Consider the following 20974-nt stretch of genomic DNA (forward strand, 5'->3'; position numbering starts at 1 on the left):
GTTCAGTGCAACATGTGCAGCGCAAGTCTGTCATATTGGCTACATAAAATTATGATGATTACATTATTATAATTGTGTTTGGGACGTGGCTTTTAATGGTGAGACTTGTGTTTTTGTAATCAGGCTCTCAAAAATGATACAAAAATTTGGATTTAGATTTATCGGCTAATACATTGGTTATTGGCTTTAATATATAAATAATTATCGGTTATTGGTTAGTGCAGCCCTACAACAACCAGAGCAAACCTCACAATTTTTATCATAAAAATCCCAAATAGATTTTTCCCTAAATCATGCAGCCCTAACCCAGACTACTGTAATACAGCTAATGTTTGTATCGATTTCCAATGTGATGACAAGAAGAACTGCTGGTTTAGATTACAGTGCTTTGTTTTATTGCAAACTCTTTACCTTCTCCAGGTAGACCATCCCGGCCCAGGATGAAAAGCTTATAACCGTACCGGCCCTCCAAGACCTGCGGCAAAGTGCTCATCGCAAACACTTCAGCCTTTTCACTCGAGCCATCAAGGACTCTCGGATAGGCAATGTAGGCGTCATACTGCTTACCATCACCATCTAGAAGAAACAACATCAGAAACACAGTTTCAGCATGTCCTGTAATGCTGTGATAGCAGGGGAAGGTGTGAACTCTGGTTAATGTAACTGCGTTATTTCCAAGTAACTGCTAACGTGCGAAAGTATATTTCCTGTTCATATGAGTACCTGTGGTTTTGTAGAAGAATGGAAACACAGTCCGGACCCACAAAGCCAGCTCCACCTTGAATACGGTGCACAGAGAAACTCCCATCATGAAAAGCAGCGCCACCGATCCCAGGAGAAGCCCGAGAAGCAAGAAGAGATTCGGATCTGTGGATGTGGAAATCTGTTTATGTGTTGCTGGTATAATAGACAAGTGAAAGTAGATCATATGCTTGCTTATAGAAATTTTATTTTCCACATGCCAATCTTCATAATCATTTGAAAGCACTATAAAAAATTTTAAACATGTCATTCTGTAAACACAGAATAAATAATAAATAACTATTTAATAAATAAACAAGACAAATGTGTCATGAAAACGATTCCGGTATCTACAAAAGTGAACAAGTAAATAAACTACTTAATAAAATAATGGATAAAGGGGCATTCAAAATGTTATTCAAAAAAGTAAATAAAAAAAACATAAATATATATATATATATTAACACCTCAAGTTCATGTTAGAATCAACATAAATGAGGTATAATTATTCATTTAATATGTTCAATAATTCAAATAATTATTTTTGAGTGATTTAATTTATAGTCAACCATTAAAACTTGAGACAAACCAATAGATTTTCCCAAAATAAAACCACAAATATGATGAAGACTTGTGAGTTTGGTGGTTTTCGCATCCTCTCGGCCACTCCGACTAAAGGAGAAACACCCATTGCTCATTTAACCAGTTAACTAGTCACTGGTCTGTTGACACTCAAAGCGAAACAATAACAGCCGATAACAAAATGATATTTGATGCAGCAAGATTTTGGAACAATAAAGTGTTAAATTGGTTTAACACCGTTTCTGTTAGAACAGTGCCGTGTTAGCGGCTTCTAAGTTAATAACTAATGATCGTTGCGACGGAAGTGAATCAATCAAAACTAACTTTATCTGGACAATAACTTTATTCTAGAGCTGCTGTAAAGCCTGAACAATCTCTGTTACTTTAATATTCCTATTATCACTGTAAAGCTGCTGTGAAACAATCTATATTGTTAAAAGCGTTATATACATGAAGTGACTTGACTTAAAAAGCAGTGATGCTGTGATGGTGTGAGTGTGTGATGCTGTGAGTGTGTGATGCAGTGAGTGTGTGATGGTGTGATGGTGTGAGTGTGTGATGGTGTGAGTGTGTGATGGTGTGAGTGTGTGATGCTGTGATGGTGTGAGTGTGTGATGCAGTGAGTGTGTGATGGTGTGAGTGTGTGATGCTGTGAGTGTGTGATGCTGTGATGCTGTGAGTGTGTGATGCTGTGAGTGTGTGATGCTGTGAGTGTGTGATGCTGTGATGCTGTGAGTGTGTGATGCTGTGAGTGTGTGATGCTGTGAGTGTGTGATGCTGTGAGTGTGTGATGCTGTGATGCTGTGAGTGTGTGATGCTGTGAGTGTGTGATGCTGTGAGTGTGTGATGCTGTGAGTGTGTGATGCTGTGAGTGTGTGATGCTGTGATGCTGTGAGTGTGTGATGCTGTGAGTGTGTGATGGTGTGATGCTGTGAGTGTGTGATGCTGTGAGTGTGTGATGCTGTGAGTGTGTGATGCTGTGATGCTGTGAGTGTGTGATGCTGTGAGTGTGTGATGGTGTGATGCTGTGAGTGTGTGATGGTGTGATGCTGTGAGTGTGTGATGCTGTGAGTGTGTGATGGTGTGATGGTGTGAGTGTGTGATGGTGTGATGCTGTGAGTGTGTGATGCTGTGAGTGTGTGATGGTGTGATGCTGTGAGTGTGTGATGCTGTGAGTGTGTAATGGTGTGATGCTGAAAATGTGTGTGATGCTGTGATGGTGTAATGGTGTGAGTGTGTGAGTGTGTGATGCTGTGAGTGTGTGATGCTGTGAGTGTGTGATGCTGTGAGTGTGTGATGCTGTGAGTGTGTGATGGTGTGATGCTGTGAGTGTGTGATGCTGTGAGTGTGTAATGGTGTGATGCTGAAAATGTGTGTGATGCTGTGATGGTGTGAGTGTGTGATGCTGTGAGTGTGTGATGCTGTGAGGGTGTGAGTGTGTGATGGTGTGAGTGTGTGAGTGTGTGATGCTGTGAGTGTGTGATGCTGTGATGCTGTGAGTGTGTGATGCTGTGAGTGTGTGATGGTGTGAGTGTGTGATGCTGTGAGTGTGTGATGCTGTGAGTGTGTGATGCTGTGAGTGTGTGATGCTGTGATGCTGTGAGTGTGTGATGCTGTGATGCTGTGAGTGTGTGATGCTATGAGTGTGTGATGGTGTGATGCTGTGAGTGTGTGATGCTGTGAGTGTGTAATGCTGTGAGTGTGTGATGGTGTGATGCTGTGAGTGTGTGATGGTGTGATGCTGTGAGTGTGTGATGGTGTGATGCTGTGAGTGTGTGATGGTGTGATGCTGTGAGTGTGTAATGGTGTGATGCTGTGAGTGTGTGATGCTGTGAGTGTGTGATGCTGTGAGTGTGTGATGCTGTGATGCTGTGAGTGTGTGATGCTGTGAGTGTGTGATGGTGTGATGCTGTGAGTGTGTGATGCTGTGAGTGTGTGATGCTGTGAGTGTGTGATGGTGTGATGCTGTGAGTGTGTGATGGTGTGATGCTGTGAGTGTGTGATGCTGTGAGTGTGTGATGCTGTGAGTGTGTGATGGTGTGATGCTGTGAGTGTGTGATGCTGTGAGTGTGTGATGCTGTGAGTGTGTGATGGTGTGATGCTGTGAGTGTGTGATGGTGTGATGCTGTGAGTGTGTGATGGTGTGATGCTGTGAGTGTGTGATGCTGTGAGTGTGTGATGCTGTGAGTGTGTGATGGTGTGATGCTGTGAGTGTGTGATGGTGTGATGCTGTGAGTGTGTGATGCTGTGATGCTGTGAGTGTGTGATGCTGTGAGTGTGTGATGCTGTGAGTGTGTGATGCTGTGAGTGTGTGATGGTGTGATGCTGTGAGTGTGTGATGCTGTGAGTGTGTGATGGTGTGATGCTGTGAGTGTGTGATGGTGTGATGCTGTGAGTGTGTGATGGTGTGATGCTGTGAGTGTGTGATGGTGTGATGCTGTGAGTGTGTGATGCTGTGAGTGTGTAATGGTGTGATGCTGTGAGTATGTGATGCTGTGAGTGTGTGATGCTGTGAGTATGTGATGCTGTGAGTGTGTGATGCTGTGAGTGTGTGATGCTGTGATGCTGTGAGTGTGTGATGCTGTGAGTGTGTGATGCTGTGAGTGTGTGATGCTGTGAGTGTGTGATGCTGTGAGTGTGTGATGGTGTGATGCTGTGAGTGTGTGATGGTGTGATGCTGTGAGTGTGTGATGGTGTGATGCTGTGAGTGTGTGATGGTGTGATGCTGTGAGTGTGTGATGGTGTGAGTGTGTGATGGTGTGATGCTGTGAGTGTGTGATGGTGTGATGCTGTGAGTGTGTGATGGTGTGATGCTGTGAGTGTGTGATGGTGTGATGCTGTGAGTGTGTGATGGTGTGATGCTGTGAGTGTGTGATGGTGTGATGCTGTGAGTGTGTGATGCTGTGAGTGTGTGATGCTGTGATGCTGTGAGTGTGTGATGCTGTGAGTGTGTGATGGTGTGATGCTGTGAGTGTGTGATGCTGTGAGTGTGTGATGCTGTGAGTGTGTGATGGTGTGATGCTGTGAGTGTGTGATGGTGTGATGCTGTGAGTGTGTGATGGTGTGATGCTGTGAGTGTGTGATGGTGTGATGCTGTGAGTGTGTGATGGTGTGATGCTGTGAGTGTGTGATGCTGTGAGTGTGTGATGGTGTGATGCTGTGAGTGTGTGATGGTGTGATGCTGTGAGTGTGTGATGGTGTGATGCTGTGAGTGTGTGATGGTGTGATGCTGTGATGCTGTGAGTGTGTGATGGTGTGATGCTGTGAGTGTGTGATGGTGTGATGCTGTGAGTGTGTAATGGTGTGATGCTGTGAGTGTGTGATGCTGTGAGTGTGTGATGCTGTGAGTGTGTGATGCTGTGAGTGTGTGATGCTGTGAGTGTGTGATGCTGTGAGTGTGTGATGCTGTGAGTGTGTGATGCTGTGAGTGTGTGAGTGTGTGATGCTGTGAGTGTGTGATGGTGTGATGCTGTGAGTGTGTGATGGTGTGATACTGTGAGTGTGTGATGGTGTGATGCTGTGAGTGTGTGATGGTGTGATGCTGTGAGTGTGTGATGGTGTGATGCTGTGAGTGTGTGATGGTGTGATGCTGTGAGTGTGTGATGCTGTGAGTGTGTGATGCTGTGATGCTGTGAGTGTGTGATGGTGTGATGCTGTGAGTGTGTGATGGTGTGATGCTGTGAGTGTGTGATGGTGTGATGCTGTGAGTGTGTGATGGTGTGATGCTGTGAGTGTGTGATGGTGTGATGCTGTGAGTGTGTGATGGTGTGATGCTGTGAGTGTGTGATGGTGTGATGCTGTGAGTGTGTGATGGTGTGATGCTGTGAGTGTGTGATGCTGTGAGTGTGTGATGGTGTGATGCTGTGAGTGTGTGATGGTGTGATGCTGTGAGTGTGTGATGGTGTGAGTGTGTGATGCTGTGAGTGTGTGATGGTGTGATGCTGTGAGTGTGTGATGGTGTGATGCTGTGAGTGTGTGATGGTGTGATGCTGTGAGTGTGTGATGGTGTGATGCTGTGAGTGTGTGATGGTGTGATGCTGTGAGTGTGTGATGCTGTGAGTGTGTGATGGTGTGATGCTGTGAGTGTGTGATGGTGTGATGCTGTGAGTGTGTGATGGTGTGATGCTGTGAGTGTGTGATGGTGTGAGTGTGTGATGGTGTGATGCTGTGAGTGTGTGATGGTGTGATGCTGTGAGTGTGTGATGGTGTGATGCTGTGAGTGTGTGATGGTGTGATGCTGTGAGTGTGTGATGGTGTGATGCTGTGAGTGTGTGATGGTGTGATGCTGTGAGTGTGTGATGCTGTGAGTGTGTGATGCTGTGATGCTGTGAGTGTGTGATGCTGTGAGTGTGTGATGGTGTGATGCTGTGAGTGTGTGATGCTGTGAGTGTGTGATGCTGTGAGTGTGTGATGGTGTGATGCTGTGAGTGTGTGATGGTGTGATGCTGTGAGTGTGTGATGGTGTGATGCTGTGAGTGTGTGATGGTGTGATGCTGTGAGTGTGTGATGGTGTGATGCTGTGAGTGTGTGATGGTGTGATGCTGTGAGTGTGTGATGCTGTGAGTGTGTGATGGTGTGATGCTGTGAGTGTGTGATGGTGTGATGCTGTGAGTGTGTGATGGTGTGATGCTGTGAGTGTGTGATGGTGTGATGCTGTGAGTGTGTGATGGTGTGATGCTGTGAGTGTGTGATGGTGTGATGCTGTGAGTGTGTGATGGTGTGATGCTGTGAGTGTGTAATGGTGTGATGCTGTGAGTGTGTGATGCTGTGAGTGTGTGATGCTGTGAGTGTGTGATGCTGTGAGTGTGTGATGCTGTGAGTGTGTGATGCTGTGATGCTGTGAGTGTGTGATGCTGTGAGTGTGTGATGCTGTGAGTGTGTGATGCTGTGAGTGTGTGATGGTGTGATGCTGTGAGTGTGTGATGGTGTGATGCTGTGAGTGTGTGATGGTGTGATACTGTGAGTGTGTGATGGTGTGATGCTGTGAGTGTGTGATGGTGTGATGCTGTGAGTGTGTGATGGTGTGATGCTGTGAGTGTGTGATGGTGTGATGCTGTGAGTGTGTGATGCTGTGAGTGTGTGATGCTGTGATGCTGTGAGTGTGTGATGGTGTGATGCTGTGAGTGTGTGATGGTGTGATGCTGTGAGTGTGTGATGGTGTGATGCTGTGAGTGTGTGATGGTGTGATGCTGTGAGTGTGTGATGGTGTGATGCTGTGAGTGTGTGATGGTGTGATGCTGTGAGTGTGTGATGGTGTGATGCTGTGAGTGTGTGATGGTGTGATGCTGTGAGTGTGTGATGCTGTGAGTGTGTGATGGTGTGATGCTGTGAGTGTGTGATGGTGTGATGCTGTGAGTGTGTGATGGTGTGAGTGTGTGATGCTGTGAGTGTGTGATGGTGTGATGCTGTGAGTGTGTGATGGTGTGATGCTGTGAGTGTGTGATGGTGTGAGTGTGTGATGGTGTGAGTGTGTGATGGTGTGATGCTGTGAGTGTGTGATGGTGTGATGCTGTGAGTGTGTGATGGTGTGATGCTGTGAGTGTGTGATGGTGTGATGCTGTGAGTGTGTGATGGTGTGAGTGTGTGATGCTGTGAGTGTGTGATGGTGTGATGCTGTGAGTGTGTGATGGTGTGATGCTGTGAGTGTGTGATGGTGTGATGCTGTGAGTGTGTGATGGTGTGAGTGTGTGATGCTGTGAGTGTGTGATGGTGTGATGCTGTGAGTGTGTGATGGTGTGATGCTGTGAGTGTGTGATGGTGTGATGCTGTGAGTGTGTGATGCTGTGAGTGTGTGATGGTGTGAGTGTGTGATGCTGTGAGTGTGTGATGGTGTGATGCTGTGAGTGTGTGATGGTGTGATGCTGTGAGTGTGTGATGGTGTGATGCTGTGAGTGTGTGATGCTGTGAGTGTGTGATGGTGTGATGCTGTGAGTGTGTGATGGTGTGATGCTGTGAGTGTGTGATGGTGTGAGTGTGTGATGCTGTGAGTGTGTGATGGTGTGATGCTGTGAGTGTGTGATGGTGTGATGCTGTGAGTGTGTGATGGTGTGATGGTGTGATGCTGTGAGTGTGTGATGCTGTGAGTGTGTGATGGTGTGATGCTTGAGTCGCACCTGCAGGAACGAGTGAGAACTGTCCGATCAGGGTTCCTCGGCTGCTGAACACCATACAGGTGAAGTTTAGATAGAAATCTTCCTGCCAAACATCTGACACGGAGAGTGTGCGCACTAACACAAAACCATCCTCTGTTCTGCTTTCACTTTAAGAGGAAAGGACACACAGTCACATTTTCAACTTAAAATTATAATGCTTATAACTCACCAATATAACATTACCTACTAATAAACAGGAATATTTACCTATATATATTCTTTCACCAAATCATTTTAATTCTTAAAATAAATCCCACACATAACCTGTGAAAACTGAGTAATTATACATATGGTTCTACTGCTGGCAATAAAGTTATCTTTTTACAATTAGTCATTTTTAAATATTTTATTATATTTATATTATTAATATTTTGTCTATATCAGGCATGACTGAAATCTAATATTTAAGTAATGGCATATATCACAATGCATAACTGTGACATAATTTTGACCGGTAAAAATTTATGAAAATGTTTTAAATATCAAATAACCATGTGGTAACAGCTATTTTTGTATTATCCAATAATTGAAATACATTATGTAGCCCCTCCAGCTCGAACCTGGATCCGTACGCATGCGCTCAAACATGGAGGATAAAGACCACAGTCTCTTGAGATCAGGGGAGTAAGGTTTACACACACACACACACACACCTCTCACTGGACAACAGTGACAAATGAAAGGTGCTTTGTTTATTTTGAGTATTTTCTCTTTTTTCTTGTAGGAACTTTATCAAAACATTGTTCACTGTATTGTTCAACATTGTATATAAATCTAGTCTGTATAGTTTCAAACAAAACAAAGGATACTTCTTTTCCTGTCTTTGTCTTATCTGAACGACAGCTAAATTCAGTACTCACTTCATGTGTTCCTGATGAATGCGATGCGACGAGTTGTTGGTGATAAATTCCTCTTCATATCCCAAGAGACCTTTCCACAGCACTGACACCAGGGTAATGCCTTTTCCCGGCACAAATACAACACAATCCTTCCTGAAGGATGAACCTGAAAAACATACAAACACAGCTGGAGTTTATAATATTCTCTGACTCTCACAGGACACACACACTCTTACAGTTTTAGTTTCATTAACACTTTACAACAAGAGCCCATTAGTTAACATTAGTTCATGCATTAACTAACATTAAATAACAATGATCAATACATTTTCTACAGAATATATTCATCTTTGTTAACATTAGTTAATGAAAATACAACTGTTCGTTGCTAGTTCTTTTTAGCATGGGTTCATTAAATAATATTAACAGACACAACTTATAATTTGACTCACTCAACTCAAAATGTTGAAATTTACATTTAAGAAATGGGTAACACTTTACAATAAGGTTCATTAGTTAACATTAGTTAACTACCATAGTTAACAAGAATGAACAATACTTCTACAGCATTTATCAATCTTAGTTAATATTAATTTCAACATTTACTAATGCATTATTAAAATCAAATGTTTTATTTGTTAACATTAGTTAATGCACTGTGAACTAACATGAACAATCAATGAACAGATGTATTTTAATTCACTAACATTAATAAATAATGTAACAAATGTATTGCTCATTGTTAGTGTTATGTTAATACATTAAATAATGTTAACTTATGAACCTTATTGTAAAGTGTGACCAAGAAATGTTTTAGAAGTATTGTTCATGGTTAATGTCAGGAAATTGAACCTTATTTTGTAAAAGGGTTACAGTGAATTTAGTTGCAGGATGTGGTTTATTGCTCAAGTAACTGAACTTTGAGTGTACAGAACATATGAGTAGCTAAAAAAACTGAGGTAAATAAAAGATACATGAATAAATAAATATATTCTGATAATTAAAAGAAATGTCCAGCTTACCTCTCTCAACTTTGATGATCTCATTAACTGGCTCAATCAACCTCGGTTTCTTTAAATATTCATCTGTGATAATTATTAAAAAAAGAACAAATTAAAAAGCAAATTGACAAAACATTGAAAAAAATGCTTTAGTTTTAGTTTCTTATTAATTAAATTGAGATAAAGTTAACAAAGCATTTCTGGAGCAGTTATCTGTTATGCATGATTATTCACATCCATTAATCAGAGCTAAATATGTGTGTAAATATGGACTGATGTCATACACTGGCCGGTGTCTCTCTGATCCCTCTACTGGCGGTTTAGTTTTATATTTAAAAGTATCATTTCATCGTGGTTAAAGAGATAGAATACGTGGACAGTGGTAGAAAGAACATGTTTATAAATAGACTATTATGGGTAAAATATGAGATAACATTGTTAAATATAACAGAGATGATAAAGTAATTGCAATTGTGTTGCATGAAATGCTTTGTCTGTCTTTTTTCCTCATATGTTCTGATTGTTTCTTTGAAACTCCAGGCCACCATGTGCTCTTGTGATTCGCTCAATTACACTTCTTCACTTTAAAAAGAAGTGAAGAAGTGAAAGCAAATCACTCCGCAGAAGTAGCAGTGCTTCGCCTTTTGAGAATATAGTTCCCAGTATGTATACGGTTAGAAGATGGCCGTGTCTCATGTGACCTTGTTATTAGTACACGCTTTGACTATACACATCACAACATGTAAATAGGAAAATGTTGGTGTTATTTTGTCAAGTCAAGTCAAGTCAACTTTATTTATATAGCACTTTTCACAATACAGATTGTATCAAAGCAGCTTCACAGTATTAAATTAAAATAATACATCAGTGTTTGTTTCTAGTGTAAAACGTCCACGTTTGGTAATGCTGATCAATAGTATTGTTGATTGATTAATTAAATTAAGTATCCCCAAATAATTTTGTCACTTATTGGGAGCAGTATGCTAGCTGGAGCCGTTTACCTCCAGTCTTTGTGCTAAGCTAGGCTAGCGGTGGGTGCGTCAGACAGAGTTACGGCACGCACGGAGATGAGAAGGGTGTGTGTTGACTTATCTAACTCTGGGGGATACGGTGAATAAGCTAAAGTCCCAAAAAGTCGGCGTGTTCCATTAAATCAGGGTTCCTCAAACTCAGTCCTGAAGGGCCACTGTCCTGCACAGTTTAGCTCCAACCCTGATCAAACACACTTAGCTGTGAGTTTTTAGTGATCCTGATGACATTGATTCTTAGTGATCCTGATGACATTGATTAGCTTGCTCAGGTGTGTTTGATCAGTGTTGGAGCTAAACTCTGCAGGACAGCGGCCCTACAGGACCGAGTCTGAGAAACCCTGCTTTAAATAATACCCATTGTGCAGTTGTGGTAGATTTTTCTCTATGTCGCACCTGACCTAAGTCTACCTGGGTCTCTTCTACAATTGACGTCCCCGAACATCTACAGTCCAGGTTAGTTTCTCAGGGTCTCGTCTACAGTCGACGTCCCTGTTCAATAATATTTATAGTCTAGCGCGTCTACAGTCGACATTGGCCGAGTCAGTATTCCCAAACTTGTTCCCTTAACTAACTTGCTGTGCAGCAATAACCACCAGGCAGACTTCAGACAATGTCTTTTAAATGCTTTAATCACGGCCGGGAGAATTCCCGAGCAGTTCTCAGAGAATCTCTCCCAAGAAGAAGCACGGCCGGAGGATCTCAGACGAATTTCAGAGAGAATCCCACCAGCAAACAGGAATACAACAGGTTTTATAGGATAAAGACAGACACAACAAATAAGATCATCGTGACTAACATGTCACCTTCTATCAATATGATTGGTTCAATTGTGGAGAATTTTCCACAACACAAATTGGCAAAGAACAGAACGTTTTGGTACATTTTGTCCAAAGTGTTAGAATGTTAGACCTAAAAGTAAGGTTAGATGTTAGAATTATGATTAGTTTGATATACAGTTTACTATTTTATTCATTAAAAAATCCATCACACAGTAAACGCTCACCATTAACTTCACACTCTAGAGATTCAGCCATTTCACCGACGACTCCACCTAAACTAAAGGTCAGTTTGCAGGTGTACCATCCAGCGTCATCAAGATGCACTTTGCGTATGTAAAGCATATCCTCATTTGGAGCAAACTTCTCATCTTCTTGAAGAGGCTCACAGTTCTGAGAATCAGAGAAGACAGCAGACACAGACGAGACAAAGGAATAGAGTTTATATTAGGCAGCTGCACAGATCCACAATAAAGATGGTGTATTTTGTTGTCATTTTCTCAACTACCCTCTGAGGATATTTACATTTACATGAATGCGTTTGGCAGTAGTGTTAATTTCAGTGTTGTGTGTAACGCGTTACAAAGTAACGCAACTACTTTTTCGGGTAAAAAGTAGTGTAACGCGTTACTACAAAAAATTTGGTAACGAAACGTAGTTCCTTTTTCAATTCGGCGCAACGTTACTTTTCCCATGGATATATTTGACAGCGACACTGCCTCAGCTGCGCGCTTGAGAGAAGAGAACTGTTGAGAACTGAAGAAAACAAATTAGTTTCATATTTATGTTTAAATAAAATAAAATAAACATTTTGTGTGGAGACATGATTTTGACCACTTTATTAAGTTTGTTTTTGTAGAAAACCTGTATTTAAAGTGAATTTCGTTTTGTATTAATTGTATCTTAATTTTAATCAATGTTTCATATTTTTGTTTAAATAAAATAAATAAATAAATAATTTAATCTATGTTGATTATATGAAAAGTGAAAAGCATGAGTAAGATCATAATTTTGTGCAATATATCGGGAGATAAATGGAGTGGGCAGACATGATTTAGACCACTTTATTAAGTTTGTTTTTGTAGAAAGACTTTCTTTAAAACGAATTTCGTTTAGTATTAATTTTATCTTAATTTTAATCAATGTTTTACCAACCAATTAATTGCCTGAATTTAATAAATAAGTAAATATAGCATGCAAAATAATCATGACGGCACCAGCGCGTGAACTGAGCTCGTCTCCATACTGTAAATGAACCGAAACTCAGATAAGCTATACTTGTCTCACAGACCTGAGAAATATATAGAAAGCTTTAATATGTGTACTTTTAAACAAAATATATTTTTTTCTCTCAAAATCTCTTTTTTTTCTCCTACTCCCTTGATAGAGTGAGTCGTATGTCTGAAAACTAAGTTTATGTCTTCTATATCATTTTGTCCTATGCTATCAAGACGCGATTCGCACCGGTGTTAGAGAGCAGGAGCGCTTTATTGGCTGTTGCCGAAATTTAAAGTTCGGTGGATAGGGGGAGCGGAGCGGAGAGAAGTGACGCGGGCGAGCTGCTCATCGCGGAGTGTCGCACTCTACCCCATGATGCAGAGCCGGCTGAGAATAAAAGTTGCCGCACACAGCAGCGCCAATGAGAAGGACTTTTTTTCTTTCGAAATTGGTACTATTTTTTATAATAAAGAGCACAAAATAATTACCTGTTATGTCCTCCATTGTATAACTTTATGTCTACATATTTAGGAACAGATATTGGGTTCTGCCCAAAGTCAAGCAACATAAAAGTAACGTAAAAGTAACGAGTAACGTAAAAAGTTACTTTCCAAACGGGGTAACTAACTAAAGTAACGGATTACTTTTTTAAAAAGTAACGAGTAACGAGCAAACACTACTTTTTAAAAGTAACTTCCCCAACACTGGTTAATTTTATCAGCTATTTTTTTATTTAGCCTTGTCCTGTTTTTGTCTAGTCAAGTTTAAGTTGACTAAACGTCTGGGAAATTTTAGTCTAGTTTTATTCAACGTAAACTTTTTTCATTTTCGTCATGCTGCATTATGCTGGTTAAATTGATAATCACATTTATTTTTCTCAATTATAATCACAACGACTGTAGTCATTTTAGATGTTTTTTTTTTTTTTATCAGAATTATTTCACTTTCACGTAAGCACTAATAGGTATTAGTAGGCATTTATTTATTTTACCTCATCTAGTGTAGGCTATTTATCATAAAAATAAACACACTCTTTACATTTTGAAAACTGATAAAACAAGAAACTTCCCTCAAAAATAAAAACAGTGGAATTCCACAGAATTCCACTCAGTGGTTGCGTAAGTGCATTTATTATAAAAAATATAGTTGAGATCATGTTTGGATTTATTACAGTTCATCACTGAAGCTTTGATGGCAGATTGGTTGCCAGATTGAGAAGATTAAGTAAAACACAGGGCAGAAAGTAGTTTCCTTTTAACAGAAAAGCTCTGATTGGTGATTTAAGCTCTTGACATCTGGCAACCACAATCATGAAAGCTCGTAGTGGACTGTTAAAAACGGTCTGTAACATTTTGTCTATTATGTGTTTTTTTCTGCCAAAAAATAGATTTTAGTAAAGTGTTTTTTTTTTAGTGTCGTCTCGTCTTAAAAAAATGGTAGTCGCCGAACATTTTTCATCATAGTTTTCGTTAAGGAATTAACACTATGCTGAATTGAAGGTGTAAATGTTTAATCAGTCCATAAGAATTCTCCTGGGAATCGAACCCATAATCTTGGCGCCTGCTCTACTGTTTGAGCTTCAGGAAAGCAAACACACACAAAGACATAAGTACATATTAAAAAACATCAACATGTTTTTTCAAAATAAAAAACAACGGTCATCAGTTAAAGGGTTAGTTCACCCAAAAATGAAAATTCTGTCAGTAATTACTCACCCTCATGTTGTTCCAACCCCGTAAGACCTTCGTTCATCTTCGGAACACAAATTAAGATATTTTTGATTAAATCTGAGAGCTGATCACTCCTCCATAGGCTTTTAAGTGATTGAAACTTGCTGGCCCAGAAAAGTTATTAAAGAGATCGTTAATATAGTCCAAGTGACTACAGTGGCTCAATCTTAAATTTATCAAGCGACGAGAATACTTTTTGTGCGCAAAAACAAACAAAAATAACGACTTTATTCCACTATTCATTTCCTTCTCTCTGGGCCTCGTAGTGTTTTTGCGCAGCGCGTCTGTGTTGCACGTCAGACGCATCACACACATGACCAGCGTCGGCCAATTGTGAGCCTACGTGATGACGTGCAACACAGACGCGCTGCGCAAAAACACTATGTAAACTAACTCGAGGCCCAGAGAGAAGGAAATGAATAGTAGAATAAAGTCGTTATTTTTGTTTGTTTTTGCGCACAAAAAGTATTCTCGTCGCTTGATAAATTTAAGATTGAGCCACTGTAGTCACTTGGACTATATTAACGATCTCTTTAATAACTTTTCTGGGCCAGCAAGTTTCAATCACTTAGAAGCCTATGGAGGAGTGATCAGCTCTCAGATTTAATCAAAAATATCTTAATTTGTGTTCCGAAGATGAACGAAGGTCTTACGGGGTTGGAACAACATGAGGGTGAGTAATTACTGACAGAATCTTCATTTTTGGGTGAACTAACCCTTTAACCTTCCTCAATTCGTTCCACTATTTATTTCTAGACTCCAGAGCCAGTTTAGTTTTCTCCTCTCTCTCGTCTCAATCCGTCACGTTATCTGTTCCTCCGGTTCTCCGGTTCTCCCGCCGGCGCCTGGGAATCGAGCTGCCCAACACTCTCTGATGGACCAAATTATTTTCTGTTGGCTGCTTTTGCCCATTGTGTGCAAATTATCCATAAATAAACTGAGTTTTTGTTGTGCTTACAACATAATCTCTTCCTGATCCTTGACATTCATCAAATACAATTAACTTAAAATTTACCCGGAACAGAACGATCATACAACATATCGAATTTAACATAGAACACAAGGGTTAATTTGTTACTTAAATAACTGCCGTTTCCATTTAGGAACCAGGGTTCCTGCACTCAAAAATATTTAGGTTTAAATTTTACATTTATGAATTGGAACTATATATACAATTTCCATCCACTCCGATTACACAGTTTTAAAATAAACAAATGTGACTTTGTCAGTCAAACATAAATGAAAAGGTTCAGATTTCTGCACTCAAAAAAATCTAGGCATATAATTTGATTTTATTTACATAATAATATTTTATTTTTAACTGAATATTCTATTCAGTTAAAAAGTATGAACATGGTTAAAAATGGCTTGGTGTGGAATAAGCAATATTCACTGAAACAGCATTTTCATAAATTCCTGTTTTTTACTGGTTTTAATTATGACTGACTGACATGCATCGCATTGAGTTTGTTTGTTAAAATTGTGTAATCCAAATGGATGGAAATTTTATATAAGTTCAAAGGCATAAATTTAGACCTAAATATTTTTTCGGACATGAAACATTGTCATTAAAACTAATAAAATCTTAAAAGGTCAACGGAAATATGAATATATCCCTGTATGCTAAACAACTACAGCGGCTAGCTATGGCTATCAAAAAAGATAGCCTACATCCTCTGAATAGGGAATTCCAGTGTCTCCCCTCTGGACGGAGGCTAAAAGTTCCTGGTTACAGAACCACAAGATTTAAAAACAGTTTTGTACCAGCGGCAATCACTCTGTTAAACAAACGGTAAAATGATTTGCACAAAACGCACAAGCATTCTGGTCATGTACTGTTCTCTGTTCTTCCTTTTTTTCCTTTTACTACTTGATTTTATGTTTCAATGTTTTGTGTGTTGCATGTTATGTTGTGGTCAACAAAGTTTTAAGGATGTCCTGCCTCTTAGACTGTAAAACTAGTTTACCTACGGGTACCAATAAAGTAACCTAACCTAACCTAATCTAACCTAACCTAAACTTATGTTGTTTCTGTTCAACAGAAAAACAACATTACAGGTGAGTAATTAATGGCAGAACTGTTTTTCCTTCAATGCCTCGACGGCGACCCTAACCCCGTATGGAGATAATGATGTGTTTGTACCTTGTACCACTGGATGGAGGGATGATCCACACTCCTGATGTATCTCCTCAGAGGACAGACGAGGACATCGTTCACACCGGCACTGATGCTCTGCCATCCACTAACCGGTCGCTCACAGTCTCCAGACGTCATCTCACTCACCACCAGCACTGCGGCCTGTCTGTAGCACTGACTCGGAGTCCTGAAGACGACACACAGGCGTTTATAATAAGACTGTCTGTAGCACTGACTAGGGGTGCAACGGTACAGATAGCCCACGGTACGGTCCGTACCTCGGTTTTTGGGCCACGGTCTCGGTTCGGTTTCGGTACATGTTTTGTGCAGAAAGAGACTGCTATTTCATCCCAAAAATATGTTTTATTTTTCTTATGAGCATAAACAGAATGTCACAGTAGGAAGAACATCAATGTATGGAATAAACTAACACTCTAGTCTGTACTGAACAACACTAAGTAATACAACCTCTTCAACTATCACTTATATGAAATACAAAATGTAAACAAACACACTTCAAAATATTCAAGTGGATCCCAATTCCAAACCTTGATAACTGGTATATGAAGTGATCAATGTGAAAGAAAAAGTGCACTTTTACCTTTAACAAACATAAATTAGCTTGTGCTTTGAATAAAAAAAAAGCAGAGCAAAATAATATAATACTGCATTCAGGATACAAAGTGCAATGTTATTTACTCATCCACTATTGAGAGATTCTTGTGCAAAAAGATGAGTCTATCAACACTGTCTGGTGCAAGGCGAGACCGGTTGGCACTAACGATGTCCACTCCCAAATTCTCAACTTTTCAGAATGCCGCAAGCGCACCGTAGGTCACGTGACAAGAACCAACCAGAGCGCAGCTGATGGTTGCTTTAGCAACGACAGACGCCTCCGGAGCGCAACCGCCCTAGCGCTTTGGAAAAAGGAGAACGCGGCGCGCCTAGCGTTTTCTACGCGTTTTTAGGCGCGATATGTGAACGGCGCCTAAAGCAAAAACTAAAAGGATCAGTGCGAACTCAATGGCAAAACCGAAGTCCCGCGGGACACGAGGGTAGATTGTCCCGTGCAGGGCTGACCGAACGGTCCGGGATTTTACCGTGTACCGTTGCATCCCTAGCACTGACTCGGAGTCCTGAAGACGACACACAGGCGTTTATAATGAGACTGTCTGTAGCACTGACTCGGAGTCCTGAAGACGACACACAAGCGTTTATAATGAGACTGTCTGTAGCACTGACTTTACACTAGATAGTGTTACATTAAGCACCAACACTATCTAGTGTAAATGATAAATCCCGCTTGACATTTGTGCTGTCTACTGTATACAGGCCACCCGGGCACCATTCAGACTTTATCAAAGAATTTGCTGATTTTTTATCCGAGTTAGTACTGGCTGCAGATTCAGTGAAAATTGTTGATGATTTTAATATACATGTAGATAACAAAGCCTCTGGATTACAAAGCACTAATGGTTTAGCTCCCCATTACTTGAGCAAGCTCTTAACGCATTATAGCCCTTCGCATCTATTGCAATCTCAAAATTCTGGCCAGTTGATAATACCTAGAATAGAGTATCAAAATCGACTACTGGCTACCGCCAAGATCCTTTTCCTATTTAGCACCTAAACTCTGGAACAGTCTTCCTAACATTGTCCAGGAAGCAGACACACTGTCAGTTTAAATCTAGACTAAAAACACATCATGATGTCACATCAAACACACATGATGTAGTCAGCCGGATCCGAGCCGTATCCAGATCAGATGGAGGACCTGGACCTAGACATGACCACAACACATGGTGTAGTCAGCCGGATCCGAGCCGTATCCAGATCAGATGGAGGACCTGGACCTAGACATGACCACAACACATGATGTAGTCAGCCGGATCCGAGCCGTATCCAGATCAGATGGAGGACCTGGACCTAGACACGACCACAACGCATGATGTAGTCAGCCGGATCCAGGCCGTATCCAGATCAGATGGAGGACCTGCGCCTAGACACGACCACAACGCATGATGTAGTCAGCCGGATCCAGGCCGTACCCAGATCAGATGGAGGACCTGCGCCTAGATAGCCTGACTACGTCAGACTTCGTACTTCCGCTCAATTTCATTTCGCTTCTGTACTTAGTCTGAGACAGCTTCAGAGCTTTCTGTTTGCCACCGGTCTGGAAACAGCCGGGCCAATCAACGAACAGAGGGCGGGCTGAGAGCCGTGACGTAGACGCTGATTGTACCGTGGATGCGTAGATTTACTTCACTTAACCTGCAAAAGTCGTTCACAGCCATGTTCACTCCGGTATTTCGCTCGATGGTTTTGTTTTTGCATCATACATGTGTTTACAGTGGAAGTTAAATGCGGCTGAGCATGCGCATAACACACGCCATAACCAAACGTTATGTGATTGGCTTACGGGTAACCAATGATTTTAAACTTCAGACAAGCGCCCCCCCGCGAGAGAGAAAACACTTCTCTATTATGCCATTCCAGACTCTGTCTACGAAGCAAAGAGAAGTAGCAGAGTCTGGTATTACCAGGCTAGCGCCTAGACACGACCACAACGCATGATGTAGTCAGCCGGATCTGGGCCGTATCCAGATCAGATGGAGGACCTGCGCCTAGACAAGACCACAACGCATGATGTAGTCAGCCGGATCCAGGCCGTATCCAGATCAGATGGAGGACCTGCACCTAGACACGACCACAACGCATGATGTAGTCAGCCGGATCCAGGCCGTATCCAGATCAGATGGAGGACCTGCGTCTAGACACGACCACAACACATGATGTAGTCAGCCGGATCCGGGCCGTATCCAGATCAGATGGAGGACCTGCGCCTAGACACGACCACAACGCATGATGTAGTCAGCCGGATCCAGGCCGTATCCAGATCAGATGGAGGACCTGCGCCTAGACACGACCACAACGCATGATGTAGTCAGCCGGATCCAGACCGTATCCAGATCAGATGGTGGACCTGCGCCTAGACACGACCACAACACATGATGTAGTCAGCCGGATCCGGGCCGTATTCAGATCAGATGGAGGAACTGTGCCTAGACACGACCACAACGCATGATGTAGTCAGCCGGATCCGGGCCGTATCCAGATCATATGGAGGACCTGCACCTAGACACGACCACAACGCATGATGTAGTCAGCCGGATACAGGCCGTATCCAGATCAGATGGAGGACTTGCGCCTAGACACGACCACAACGCATGATGTAGTCAGCCGGATCCGGGCCGTATCCAGATCAGATGGAGTACCTGCGCCCAGACACGACCACAACGCATGATGTAGTCAGCCGGATCTGGGCCGTATCCAGATCAGATGGAGGACCTGGGCCTAGACACGACCTCAACACATGATGTAGTAAGCCGGATCCGGGCCGTATCCAGATCATATGGAGGACCTGGGCCTAGACACGACCACAACGCATGATGTAGTAAGCCGGATCCAGGCCGTATCCAGATCATATGGAGGACCTGCGCCTAGACACGACCACAACGCATGATGTAGTCAGCCGGATCCAGGCCGTATCCAGATCATATGGAGGACCTGCGCCTAGACACGACCACAACGCATGATGTAGTCAGCCGGATCCGGGCCGTATCCAGATCAGATGGAGGACCTGGGCCTAGACACGACCTCAACGCATGATGTAGTCAGCCGGATCCGGGCCGTATCCAGATCAGATGGAGGACCTGCGCCTAGACACGACCACAACGCATGATGTAGTCAGCCGGATCCAGGCCGTATCCAGATCAGATGGAGGACCTGCGCCTAGACACGACCACAACGCATGATGTAGTCAGCCGGATCCAGGCCGTATCCAGATCAGATGGAGGACCTGCGCCTAGACACGACCACAACGCATGATGTAGTCAGCCGGATCCAGGCCGTATCCAGATCAGATGGAGGACCTGGGCCTAGACACGACCACAACGCATGATGTAGTCAGCCGGATCCAGGCCGTATCCAGATCAGATGGAGGACCTGCTCCTAGACACGACCACAACGCATGGTGTAGTCAGCCGGATCCAGGCCGTATCCAGATCAGATGGTGGACCTGCGCCTAAACACGACCACAACACATGATGTAGTCAGCCGGATCCAGGCCGTATCCAGTCAGATGGAGGACCTGCGACTAGACACGACCACAACGCATGATGTAGTCAGCCGGATCCAGGCCGTATCCAGATCAGATGGAGGACCTGCGCCTAGACACGACCACAACACATGATGTAGTCAGCCGGATCCAGGCCGTATCCAGTCAGATGGAGGACCTGCGACTAGACACGACCACAACGCATGATGTAGTCAGCCGGATCCAGGCTGTATCCAGATCAGATGGAGGACCTGCGCCTAGACACGACCACAACACATGATGTAGTCAGCCGGATCCAGGCCGTATCCAGTCAGATGGAGGACCTGCGACTAGACACGACCACAACGCATGATGTAGTCAGCCGGATCCAGGCCGTATCCAGATCAGATGGAGGACCTGCGCCTAGACACGACCACAACGCATGATGTAGTCAGCCGGATCCAGGCCGTATCCAGATCAGATGGAGGACCTGCGACTAGACACGACCACAACGCATGATGTAGTCAGCCGGACCCGGGCCGTATCCAGATCAGATGGAGGACCTGCGCCTAGACAAGACCACAACGCATGGTGTAGTCAGCCGGATCCGGGCCGTATCCAGATCAGATGGAGGACCTGCACCTAGACACGACCACAACTTATGATGTAGT

The 20974-nt window shown here is 42.7% G+C and overlaps 1 protein-coding gene across 2 annotated transcripts in view; it reads right to left on the reverse strand.

Annotated features, from left to right (window-relative positions):
* The window catches only part of LOC307164472 (interleukin-1 receptor type 1), a 37938-nt gene that overhangs the window by 3013 nt on the left and 13951 nt on the right, over positions 1-20974 (reverse strand). For both annotated transcript variants that reach the window (XM_079881348.1, XM_079881349.1), the window contains 7 exons: positions 16214-16394; positions 11350-11515; positions 9337-9399; positions 8336-8480; positions 7437-7582; positions 724-867; positions 412-576 (listed from right to left, as the gene is read on the reverse strand). In XM_079881348.1, coding sequence (XP_079737474.1) covers positions 412-576; positions 724-867; positions 7437-7582; positions 8336-8480; positions 9337-9399; positions 11350-11515; positions 16214-16394 — 1010 coding nt within the window. The remainder of the gene's footprint in view (positions 1-411; positions 577-723; positions 868-7436; positions 7583-8335; positions 8481-9336; positions 9400-11349; positions 11516-16213; positions 16395-20974) is intronic.

Source organism: Squalius cephalus, assembly GCF_949319135.1.
Source record: "Squalius cephalus genome assembly, chromosome: 9".
NCBI lineage: Eukaryota > Metazoa > Chordata > Actinopteri > Cypriniformes > Leuciscidae > Squalius > Squalius cephalus.